Raw genomic sequence first — 12,382 nt, 5'->3', positions numbered from 1 at the left:
CACAGGAATGTGGAATTTCCAATGTTGGCTCAGAGTAGCCAATGGAGAAAAAGAGCGCGTCCCCACGTTACTTATCCAAGCAGGAGCATGCTCCACGACTTCCTGGCACCCTCACGAGGTGGTGCTAATTTTACTGACCCTGGAGGATGGCATCGATTACGGTAGAGAGGTGGTGATCATGATTGTTTTAACCATGAAGATTGACGATCGGGCCTTTTAACGCATCATCCCAACGACAGTAACGTACCAAGTCACGATTGCCAGTGGCGATTCGATAAAAGAATTATGTTTTTGACGCGTTTTTTTGGGCCTTTTTTTGCCCGTGTTTTTTCTTTGATTTAGCTCCACGAACTTGAAGCTAACGCAAGTACAACATTATCTACATATACAGTTCAACAAGTCTCTTTTGGGGTTCGATCGCGTAAAAATGTTTCGGAAAACCCGCCACCAACATCGAGGACAAACGATCCTCACACGCACGACCTGGCGCCGTGCACAGGTATTGCGAACTCAACAATCAAATTTCACTCTATGATTTGATGCGTATTTTACCGCGTGCCGAACGACGATGAAGATGACGACAGAGACGCTTAAGAGAGTGGTGCTTGCGCCCGGGGGAGTTCGGTGGACGCGAGCTGTGGAAAACGTAGCGACGGGGTGGGTCGACCGGGTATGGAAACAACCGACGTTTCCTAGACCAGCAAGAATGGCATCAAGCAATGATTCTCAACTCCAGTTCTCACCACCCGGGGGAGGCGGGGGAGGGGGGTTCACCTTCCAGCGATTAGCATTCTCTTCTATGCATATGATGGTTCGTAATCACGAGAAGCTGTACTGTGGTGGTAAGGGGGGAGGTGGGTCATATATCACTTCATTATTACGCTTGTTTAACCAGGACATCCTCACCGTGTCTCGGCACACTTCTTCAGGAGGGTCCTGCCAATCAATATGTTGCAGCCGGGGGGGGGGGCGGGGGCGATGATCGCCACGTTTATTCCAGTCGAGCTATTTGCGATGTAATTTTTGTTACACTATTTAACGACTGGAGTTGAGAGACTGCTGGTGTCAAAGACGTTATTAGCTGGGGGGGGGGGGGGGAACAATGAGAGTCGGAGGAGAAAAGGGAAAGTCCTGATATTGGATTTGAACTTCAGACGATGTCGGCAAATGCGCACGAGCAGAGGGAAGGGAGTTCCCAACCGCTCAACGGGCCCACAACGTAACAGATCCAGGTTATCACACGTGACATTAAGGTCTGAGGCTTCATCGAGGCTGGATCGCCGTTTGCGTAGCTGCGACGCATCGCAGAGTGATCGAACGGAACGTGTAGCCGTGTCGCGCGAGGACACGGTCAAACGCAGCACCCCCCCGCACACTGTGGCATTCAAAACCCACAAAAAAAACCCTTAGAGTTACACGGACAGTAAAATATAAATGTCACATCGATCGAGAAATCACCGCTTAGACACCTGTAAAAAAACTATTCCCCTTTCCACCGAATTGCCGTGGAAACAGGAAATAGCAATGAATGGCTCTGGTGTTTTTGTTGTTGCACCACACATACGAGATAATGTACAGGCCTTGTTCAGTCTACTGCTGCGTGAGGACTTCCCCACGCTTTTACGGGTCGTGGGGGTTAACTTGAGGACAGAGGTCGCAACCGGGTACCCGATACCCGTACCCTACCCGATACCTGGCTACCTGTACCCGGCCGGGTACGGGTACCCGTTTGCGACCCTGGTGCGGCCGGGTACGGGTAAGGAATCAAAACCCGTTTGCGACCTCGGGCAGGTGCAGGTTGGTGAAGGCGGGGAAGCACAGAGATGGCCACACACATGTGGAGCACAGACGTGCAGTACAACGCATTCTGCTGCACTGCCCTCTGCTGCGCAACCACGTAGCCCCGCAGCAGCCTATAGCAACCTGTTTGTGTGTGGCGGTGGCACATTCAGGAACGATACAGGCTCAACTCTGCTCGGCCTGCCAAAAGCAATGTTTGTTGTACACAAGCACACTGGGCACAAGATTCGTGCACATCACAAGCAGCAGTGACGTAACTGTTCACACCCATTCTCTTCCACGGTGCAATCTCGTGCTAACAATACAGAACCACGATTTGATTCTCAAGAACAGTGTCATTAACACACTCTGTTGTGTGTGGCATTCATAGTGGTTGAAAACACGTTTCGACAATAAGACCAATAAAAAAGAGTGCAAAGGATTAAAGGGAAAACGGTGCAGCCCTTACGATTGCTCACCCCCCTCTCGTCACTGCTTGCGCGAGAGCCTCCACCGGGGAGCTCTAGACTAGGGGTGTCAAACTCAATTGGACAGCGGGGCAGGTTTGGATTCAAATGCACCTCCAGCGGGCCACAGAGTTTGGCCTATGAAAAGTAAAAGCATAGTGAAACGGGTCTTAACTTCTTCTTGGTTCTTTCGGTAAAGTCACGTAGAAGGGAAGTAATAAAATAATAAAAATGAAACATAATAAATATATTATTTTATTGTTTTATTTTTATTAAAAAATAATACAAATAAAACATAATACGTCACGTAGAAGGGAAGTAATAAAATAATAAATATAAAGCATAATAAATATATTATTTTATTATGTTTTATTTTTATTATTTTTAAATATTTTTCTTATTTTTTAATAAAAATAAAAACATAATAAATAATATATTTATTATGTTTTATTTTTATTATTTTATTACTTCCCTTCTACGTGACTTTACCGAAAGAACCGAGAAGATGAATCCCTGCAGTCACGAAAGCTTTAAATCGGGTCTTAACTTACCGATTCAAAATATGACCAGCGCGTGAAAAGAGAACAGACTTATTTTTGTTTAGCGGCAATGGTGTGCCAAATCTCCCGTTGCATTGCCCGATTTAAATTCAGGTTGAATTTAGGTAGAGGTTAAAAAATATATATATACGTTAAAAGTCGTAAAAAAATTTTACACGTGGCGGGCCAAAGGGGACCTGGTCCGGCCCGTGGGCCAGTACGTTTGATGTATTCTCTCCGCCTGATGAAGACCACTTGTGTTGCCCGCAAAACGTCGTGGGTTTTTTGCTTTTATTATTTTCAATTGAATATTTTCAATTTGTAATTTTATTATTTAAAATTTTCTATCTACGTGACTTTACCGAAAGAACCAAGAATATATTCGATACCCCTGGTATCGACGGTGCCTGGCCCAGTCTGCCACGCTAGTCAAACGTCCCAGAAGAGGGGAATGTGTCCAAACTTTGCTGCATGGTACGGAGATGGGTTGAATCGGCTGTACGTATGTTGTACGTACATTGAACTCCTTTGGCACAGTATGTAGCCATCCGTGCTAAACTATTCAACCATCTTAAAACTAAACTATTTTACATTTTACCAGGTAAAGGCCCACTGAGCTATATAGCTCTTTTTCAGAAGCGAACTGGCCACAAATGATAGCTCAACTAAGTGGCTTATCATGTGGAAATTTATAGCTGCCAAATACTCTAAATGCATTTTTTCTAAATGTGGAGGGATACATCGGTGGACCTGGAGAAAAATCCAAGCAACCACGGGGAGAAAACGCAAACTCCAAATATACATCTTCTTAGGTTTTTTCGGTAAAGTCACGTAGGTAAAACATCAAAATGAATGAAAATAAAATAAAATCAAAAATCACGACGTTTCGGAGGCAACACAAGTCTCCGTCATCAGGTGGGACCGTCACAGCCAGATTAGCTGCATCAAGTGAGGCAATGATTCAAGATGTAATCCCTTAAAAGCGAGTTGAGGGGGGGAGGAGAGGGAGGGGGGAGCTCATCAGACTATGGTAGCCAATGAATGGAACGTATCGGGAGGGAGGGGGGGCGAGGCCAAAAGGGTGGGCGACGGCGTGCAAGCGATTGTGCGCAAGCGGCTAATTACTGCACACGCCAACACAATGGAGCGATTATGCGCAAGCGGCCAACTGCCGCACACGCCAACACAATGGGCAGAGAGGGGGAGGGAAGCTCTAATACACATGATAGACAAAAGAACGAAAATGCCCATGTTAATACCAATGCTGGCTGAACAATGAAGAGAGTACTGTTAAAAAATAACTGGGGATGTTAACACTCGGTAAAGTAAAGTAAAATAGTGCCTGTCAGATAAGATGGTCCAAAAAATTGTAATTAAGTCTTTTTTGCGTGGTTGATAACATCTTTCCAATGATTACTAAGTTTGTACCCATCATCACGGTTGAAATTATGTCTGTGTTTGTATATTTGTATGGCTTCGTGTACAAACCTTTGATGGTAGCCGGGAGGTTTGCAGAGAACCTTGGTCTCGGAAAAGACAATTTCATGAGAGCCCACCGAGTTGTAGCAATGATCGGCAACGGCAGAAGAATCAGTTCTGCCGTGTTTCAGATCTGACTTGTGCTCGCGGACACGATCAGAAACATGACGTTTCGTTTCTCCAAAGAGTGATCAACAGCAGGCATCAGGGTCGGGATCGAACCCACGACCTCCTGTACACCAGGCGAGGTAGTTAACATCTCGCCACCACAGCGCCCGGAGATGCGGCTGTGTTGTCCACCCAGCGGTGTAAACTGGGCACTGAAGATCCAAGGATTTAAGGAATGTGCACCCCTGTGAACCGCCCCGCCCAAAAAAGTGCGTCGGTTTATGAAAGATTTAAAAACTTTCAAATTGTGTTTTAAATGCACCCATAGTTCCACCTTCATTATTCACAAAATAACTCACCTTACACGCAGGTGACCGTGGTCGAGACAACCAGTCCCTGGAGGAATGGGTCGCGGGAATTTTCCCCGACGTCACGCGGAATGAAAGTTCGCTCACCCGCTCATGAATGCCCCACTCGCGGCATGGAAACGACCCGATGCGTGGCTTCTCGTCAGGCACCGACTCTTTACATTCGTGCCGTCATGCAGGGTACCAGCACAACAGCTGGGAGCACGGTGTAGTGGCTTAACAGTCTGACCAGGAACGTCCAAACAGTTATTGTTTGGACGTTTCTTAATCAAAAACAATGCCAGTCGAGAGGTCAACTCCATCCCTTCAGAGGAAGATTAATGTGTGGGTGTTGAATTTCTTTCGCACCGTACGTAGCCAACTGCGCTAATCGGAGGTGCGGTGAAGTCAACAGTGGGCCGTCCTACGGAAGGTGCGATCCCTGCGAAATTAATGTGGAGTTTCCGTTCATGGCTTAGATTCGTCGACGGAGGAAGAGCACTGCACTGCACTCACGTGAGAGCAGTCGTTTCACTTGAACACTAACCCAGGACTCAAACCCAGGTCTTGGTCGTGTGCTGGTGCAGCGGACCCTGGAAGGGTTAAAGTCCTCCACGATGTCGACAGTAGAAATGGGACAATGAGTTGATCAACCCGATTATTCGATTATAATTCGTTATCGACCACTCGTGTGTGGCCTCTATAAAAATGGTCGCCGCCACGCCCCTCCCAGTCACCTCCCGTCCAGCCTGACACAGGCGGCAGCAGAAGCAGAGACGTTTCGTGCGGAAATATTTCCGTGATATCCAAGCAACCGAGTAATCGATCACCCGACCGGCGGTAACGATTACTTGAATAATTCGGAGGGTTCCGGTTGTATCGTGCGAACTTCAACACCCGGTTTTGAATTGTCCTGGCAATCGTTAACCTCGTCGATGCTATCCTCGCTCCCAAAGAACTCGTCGCCATCCCACGCGGGGGAGGTGGGGCCTCGCTGGATGACGTTGTTGCTGCCCACTTGAACGTTCTGCACGCCGGTGATGTTGATGATGTTGATGTTCTGCGCTCCTCCGACACCCGCGTTTTGGGACGGAGAGCCCACGGGTGGAAAGTTGACCTGCAGTCGCGGCACAGAGAGAGAGAAAGGGGAGGTCAAAGAGTGATCAATGTGACCAATTGCACATCAGATCAATGCAAGAGTGGATCAATGTGATCAATTCAAAAGCAAATCTATACAGGAGTGGATTAATCAATGCCCTATGTGTAACTTTTTTGTGCATATGACCAAATCACCTCCCGCACCTCCGATTAGCACAATTGGCTACATCCAGTGCGAAAGAAGTTCAAAGTACAGGGACTCCTTACAGACAAATTAGGTTCCAGGTCTGTTCGGAAGTCGATTTGTTCGTAAGTACAACTTTACTCCTTGTTGTACGGCATGTAGCCTAAACCCGGGGAACGGCTTTAAAACTTGTATACTCTCCTGCAGATGTAGATGCCACCACCGCCATTTATTGCACGGCCGTTGAACTTACGACAGGTTTGTTCGAATCTCTGAAATTTCGTGAGTCGAATGTTGGTAAGTAGAGGAGTCCCTGTACATACATACCTCGGAATGCATTTGACCTGCGCTGAAGTCAGAAGCTAGGCAGGGTTGAGCCTGGGCCGCACCACCTTGCAGCCAGTAGAATGATTGGTATGCAAGAGAAGGGGCGATTCTGACAGGCACCGCCTCGCTGCCCGATAGGTTTGGGTGTATGCGTGCGCCTCCACCAAACCCAGAGGGAGCAGAATGAGTAATAGCAGCCAAGAACAAAATTTGCCAAAATCGAATAATTACCCAAAAATTTGTGGATTGAGGAAAAAAGATAACCATCGCAACGTTGCCACCCTACCGGCAGACTTTACTTATCAAACACAGGCCTGCCTTGGTGACAGCCTTGCGCTGTAATATCGCCGCGGGTAACAACGCAGTGAACGGAACATGATGAACCCAACCTGCACGGTGTGTCCCTCCAAGTTCATGTTGCCGATACAGCCGCCGCCAGCGCCGCCGCCGCTGCCCTCAGCAGCACACCCGTGGTTCAATCCGCCCGGTGGTGGCGACCGACCGCCCTCCTGCGCTTCCATCCCGCCGAACCCATGAGCCTCTGGGCCACCGTCTTCCGGTTGGTGAGCGGCTACCGGAGGCATTGCGAGCAGAGCGGCCTCCAAATCCCACTGCTGCTGCCGCTGCTGCTGCTGCCGCTGCTGCTGCCGCTGCTGCTGCTGCCGCTGCTGCCGCTCTTTGATGACGCGAGCCCTCAACTCGCTCCTCAGGCGCTGCTTCTCCGCCTCCCACACCCTCTTCTGCTTGCTAACCTTCTTGCTGTTCAAGGTGAGGCACGCCTTCTTCGCGAAGGTTTTAAGCGCCATGTCCAGGGGGTTGATGGCCTGCAGAGCGAAGGGTATCTGGTTCTTCAGAAGGCGTTGCGTGCGCGGCAGCAGCGGGATGACCGTGTTGTACTTGTGTGTCTTGTTGATGGAGTTCATGAGCGTGGCGTGCGTGGTGAACTGCATCCAGGTGTGCACGAAATTGGAGGTCATCAACAGCAAGGTGTAGGCCGAGTTGTCAACCGCCTTTTCCACGCTCCCGATTTGATGCTCGCCGCCCACCTGGAGGTCCTCAAAGGTGGCGCCAGGCTTGATGTCGAGATTTTCCAGCTCAACCTTCACCTGCTCCGCGATATCGTTGTCTTCAGCGTCGTGCAGGATCACAAATGTGTAGAATTCCTCCTCCTCCTCCTCGTCCACCTCCACCTCATCCTCCCCGTGCCCGTCGTTTGTTGGTTCTCCTCCCTGCGGGCTCACAGGGGAATTCACCAAACTGCCGGACAAACCCCCCGAAACTGGTGTCGCTGGCGTTGGCGGTGGCGATGGCGTCGCGCCGGGTGACGACGCCTTGCCCCGCAAAGGCTGCAGCACGATCGTGGGGCTCAAGTTGAGGTTGCCCATCTGCGAGACGAGTGAGGAGCCATCTTTGCCAGAATCGAAGACGGGACCCGTGGGTGAGAAGGAGCCCAGCGTCTCGTGCTGAATGCTGTGCCCGTCCGAAGCGTGGCGTCTGTCTGGTGCGCAGTGGTAACGGTTTGACTTCATGCTGTCGTAATTGCCCAGCGGGGGGTTTCCACCATAGGATCGGGCGGAGCCGATGGATAGTGACGCAGCCTGACCATAGCACGAAGATTGACGCGCATAGTTGCAAATGATGGGCTCGTCAGGCACCGCATCCGGCGACAAGGAACTGTCGCCCTGCAGTGAGGGTTGGACACCCCTATACTGCCCAGGGTCAATGCTAGAACGTCGCATCCCATTCGATGGATGAGAGGCGTGCGACATTACGGCTGCAGGATGCTGAGAGGGCTGTGGTAAGATGTTACACACCGGAGTATTCTGCTGAACAGGCTGCTGTGGCTGTTGCTGCTGCTGTGGATGCCGTTGCTGCTGTTGCTCCTGCGGATGCTGTTCCTGCTGTGGATGCCGGTGCTGCTGCTGCTGATTGCAACCCAGTGCCACAGTGGGCAGGCTCTCGGTGCTGAACTTTATATCGAGCGAATTTGGAAGGCAGCTTGCGGGCATCGTCTTCAGCGCCTGGGGCCTGCTGCCGCCGCTGCCATCGCTGCCAGCAGCGGAGCAGTCTTGCATCACTGGGTCCGCCTCGCGGTCGCTGCTCGCACGCACGTCAGTCGCAATCGACGGCCCCCTCCTTGGGTCACTGTATTGGAGCGCGGCCAGGCCGGACCTCAGCGGCCCGATGCTCTCTTGGGAGGAGCTGCCCTCGAGAGGGGCGCTGGGGTTTCGCTCAAAGTCCTGCAGGTACCTCATGATGAGTGTGCAGTCCCCTTCGAAGTGGGGAGCTGGGGAAGAGCGGAGACCCTGGTTCTGCACGTGATCAAGTGCATCGATCAGGAAGCGCCACTGGCCCGCTGGATGTTCCATTCCTCGCAAATGTGCTCGCATTTGCCTGAGATATCCGTCGCTCACACTTTTGAGGTAAGACAAGATTTTGGGGGTTGCGTCCGTCTCCATCGCCCCGTCGAGTCACCGCCGCCAAGACCCCTCTTTGAAAGTAATTATCCTTAAGATCCACGCTGGCTGGTGGGTTTACTCGATCACTGCGTGCATGCCCTCATCGTGTAAATATTCGGCCAGGGCTCCCCCCGTAAGTGCATGTGCGATAACGAAACTGATGTCGTAGAGACGGCGACACCAACGGTGTGTGAATCGGAAAGGAATTTGTGCAATGGGGTGAAGAAAGCCGATTCCAACAACGCTTGGGAGTGACGGAGGCAACGGTCAGTCAGCCGCCCTACCAAACGCACAGACGCAAAGAGAACCACACAACACTTTAGCGACCAAGTGATGTTATGTTAGCGAGCATCTATTCAGGCCAGCACGAAGAATGGTCCAACAACCTCAGAACAGTTTGGAAAGTCCTTCATCCAGCAATTTTGTTTCATACTTTTTGTCCCATGGCATCAAATTATGCGCGGACTCAATTAATTGCGATAGATGAACAATCAGCATCAACCGTGATCAATCCAACGAGGAATTGTCTTCCACAAGGCCTTGGCATCTCTTACGGCCTTGCGATGCAGCAATCTATCTCGCCTCCTGCAGACAAGCCGTTTCCCTCCATCTCTGTGGTGGATTAAACTGAGGCATATCCTTTCCCTGGGCTGCCACTCTGTGGTTAGTCTCGACTACAGGCCACGTGTCGCCATAACGTGTCCGTCCCACTCAACGTTAACTTAACAATCAATACGATGTCATTAACAGTGGGGTTTTTTTTACTCTGGACTTTGATGGCTAAATGAAAACAACTATTTGGTGGTGCTGCTCCTGCTGCATTGGCAATGATGCACAAGGACACATTAACAAACTCAACACAATCATTCATAATAACAAGTGTGTGGTATTAAAAGGGAAACAAACGAGAGGCTTGAGAAGTGGAGTAGAGAAGTAGAGTAAATAAGGAACAGTCATCCTTATCCACTCTACCTCCATAGCTTTTAGGTAATATGAAGGGTCATTGCCTGAAATGTCACCAATTATATATTTTTTCATCTTTAAGGCCACACCATTATTGAAGACTGTTACGTTGTTTTTAGCCAAATTTGAACTCTACTACCATCAGAGAAACCATTAACTTGAGAACGCAAGAAGCCAGTCAATAAAGTTGGTTGGAGTTCAGCAGAATTCTGCCTCGCGCATTCCCCGTGGATGTCACGCATTTCCCTGTGATTCTCACCCATTACCCGTGGGTCCCACACATTTACCCGTCGGTGCCACGCGCTATCCGCGAGTCTCACATTATATCTGTGGAGCTCACCCCTTGCTCATGAGTCTTAAGCGTTATCCGCGAGTTTCACCCATTACCCCGTGAATCTCACCCATTTCTACCCGTGGGTCCCACGCATTACCCCCGAGTCTCACGCGTTCCGTGTGGATCTCACGCATACCCCGTGATTCTCACCCATTACCCCTGGGTGTCACCCATTTACCCGTGGGTGTCACCCATGCCACGCGTTATCCGTGAGTCTCACCCATCACCCCGTGGATCTCATCCAATACCCGTGGGTCCCACGCGTTATCCGTGGGTATCACGAATTCTCCGTGAGTCTCACGGCGGCAGTAGCCGACTTACCACGAACTTCGACGATTCCTGCCTCTCCACGGTGACAAACCACCAAGTGGCTGTTTCGAAAAACAAAAGTCGGTTTATTTTTCGCCGCGTTTAAACCTCGACACAGCGATCTCTTAAGTTAGATTCCCCTTCCCCACCCCCGCCCTCCCAATCAGCTTGTAGCACACGCTCTTAAGTACATTTTGTATAATTTTAAAGGCGTCTTAAAGATCGTAACTTTAGCGAACTGTACCTTATGGGGGGGGGGGGGGCAGTCTTCCGGGTCTCACCACGACCCTCCTTTGTACACGTCACTGGAGTTGCGTTGCGATTAAAGGCCGCGCTGATACGGACTAACTCTCGTCTGCGCGTGTAGATGTTTACATCTTGACGCGTTTTATTTAAAGTTAAAATTGTTGTGATAACCGCTACCCCCACTCTTAACTCCCGGCAAAAATTTAGTTTTGGACTTAGAATCGATTCGCCGGGGGAATCGGTACTTCCGCGTTCTCTACCGAATCGATTCGCCGGCGGGGGAGGGTGGATCGTCGTCTCCGCCTGCTCTACCGAATCGATTCACAGTGGGATCGTTGCTCCCCTGACCTAGCGAATCGATTCCCGGGGGTATGGCAGTGTTGCCATTGCAAAGGTTATCACCTCCGAGCCTCTAAAATGTTATGCTATTTAATTTAATTAAACTTTCTATAAAAGGGAATTTTTTAAATATGTGTGTCTGTGCGAAATGTTTAAAATACTTCCCGACATGCAACAAACTTGGAATGTGGCATGTGGGTTGCTTCCAGACTGTACACAATGCAAAAAGTATAAAAATAGACTTTTGTATTACTGGTAGGAACTTCCTGGTTCCACCAGCCCACAGGGGATTATTGTGTCCGTCCGTCGTGCATCCAAAAATGGGAGGGGTGGGGCTGGGTGGAGAGGGGATGGTGGGGAGGGTGGGGAGGGGCTGGGTGGGGGGTGGGAGGTGTGGGGCTGGGCTGGGTGGAGAGGGGAGGGTGGGGAGGGGCTGGGTGGGGAGGGGCTGGTCACCCCGTGGCGCCCTTATAAAACTCAACGTTTAACCTACTCACGCCGGCTTGTGCCCGCCTTCACAGTCGGGCATATTTGCGGAATACACCACGCCGCCGTTGACCCTGGCCATTGACCGAGCAACCCAACGTTCCTACCAGCTCCCTCCGCAGGAATGTGTTTTTGGGGGGGGAGGGGGGGTTGGCGCAATAATGCATATATTTTGCACGCAAGTGAGCGGTGACGTCACATCTGTGATGTCACCCGCATGCGGCAGCGTCACGCAGTGTGCCTGCTGACGTCACGCATCCCCCCCCCCAAACCCTCCGCGTAGGCCGTGTATTAATCCAAGACAAGAATTCAAGTCTCGGGCGAAGCCGGGAAGTAGAGCTAGTGTTATTATATAATAAGCCAAACAACACCCCTCCTCCTTCACATGCATATCTGTCCGTCCACATAAAATATATATAAACGGCATGTTTACTTTCTTTACATCCAATCAGCCAAACGTGCTGTTGTGGTGCCACGACCGCAGAGCAATGCCGCAAGCGCCGCGACTCCCTCCCGGCCCCCGCAATAAACACGCCACCCGCATGCAGCGCACCCATGTAGTGTCCTGGCGGGGAGTTGCCTGGTACATTAGGTTTTAATCCGAAGAGCTCCTAGGTGGAGAGTCCCACTGTTTCCCGGTGCCAGGAGATTGGCCGACCCCCACAGGACAGGTTAAATTGTATGGGCGCAAAAAGAAGAGGTTCCCTGGGCCAACCGCAATGAGTTACTCACAACATTGGGGGGAGGACGGAGGGTGGAATATTAGGTGTAAAGAGCAAAACCGAAGGCTCAAACTACTGGGCACGGGAGAACAATGGGTAAGGGGCAGAAAGAGCAAAAAAAAAGAAGGCACGAACTAAAAAAAACGATGGGTGGAGGCGTAACGGATGCTCCAGATGAGGGCGGGGCATCAGTTGT

General features: G+C 50.5%; 1 protein-coding gene across 2 annotated transcripts; it reads right to left on the bottom strand.

The window, feature by feature from the left end:
- Positions 1–2,722: 2,722 nt before the first annotated feature.
- LOC144949336 (uncharacterized) lies at positions 2,723–10,829 on the bottom strand. 2 transcript variants are annotated; one of them, XM_078879308.1, is made up of 3 exons: positions 10,638–10,829; positions 6,718–9,067; positions 2,723–5,836 (listed from the first exon to the last, which is right to left on the bottom strand). In XM_078879308.1, exons 2-3 carry the CDS (start codon positions 8,785–8,787, stop codon positions 5,567–5,569), a joined length of 2,340 nt encoding a protein of 779 aa, XP_078735434.1. In that variant the 5' UTR covers positions 8,788–9,067; positions 10,638–10,829; the 3' UTR covers positions 2,723–5,566. The 2 variants fall into 2 exon arrangements, with proteins under 2 accessions (XP_078735434.1, XP_078735433.1); XM_078879307.1 differs by lacking the exon at positions 10,638–10,829 and adding an exon at positions 10,406–10,494.
- Between the last annotated feature and the right edge of the window lie 1,553 nt (positions 10,830–12,382).

The sequence above is a fragment of the Lampetra fluviatilis genome, chromosome 53 (assembly GCF_964198595.1).
Source record: "Lampetra fluviatilis chromosome 53, kcLamFluv1.1, whole genome shotgun sequence".
Lineage (NCBI taxonomy): Eukaryota > Metazoa > Chordata > Hyperoartia > Petromyzontiformes > Petromyzontidae > Lampetra > Lampetra fluviatilis.
Note: the sequence above shows the minus strand (reverse complement) of the source record. Positions and strands in the feature narration are given on the sequence as shown.

What these genes read in the sequence shown, in the direction of transcription:
- LOC144949336 (XM_078879308.1), bottom strand. Translation starts at nt 8,787, where the DNA reads ATGGAGACGGACGCAACCCCCAAAATCTTGTCTTACCTCAAAAGTGTG. An exon ending in TGGAGGGACACACCGTGCAG is followed by an intron (nt 5,837 to 6,717) that starts GTTGGGTTCATC and finishes CCGCGACTGCAG; the next exon opens with GTCAACTTTCCACCCGTGGG.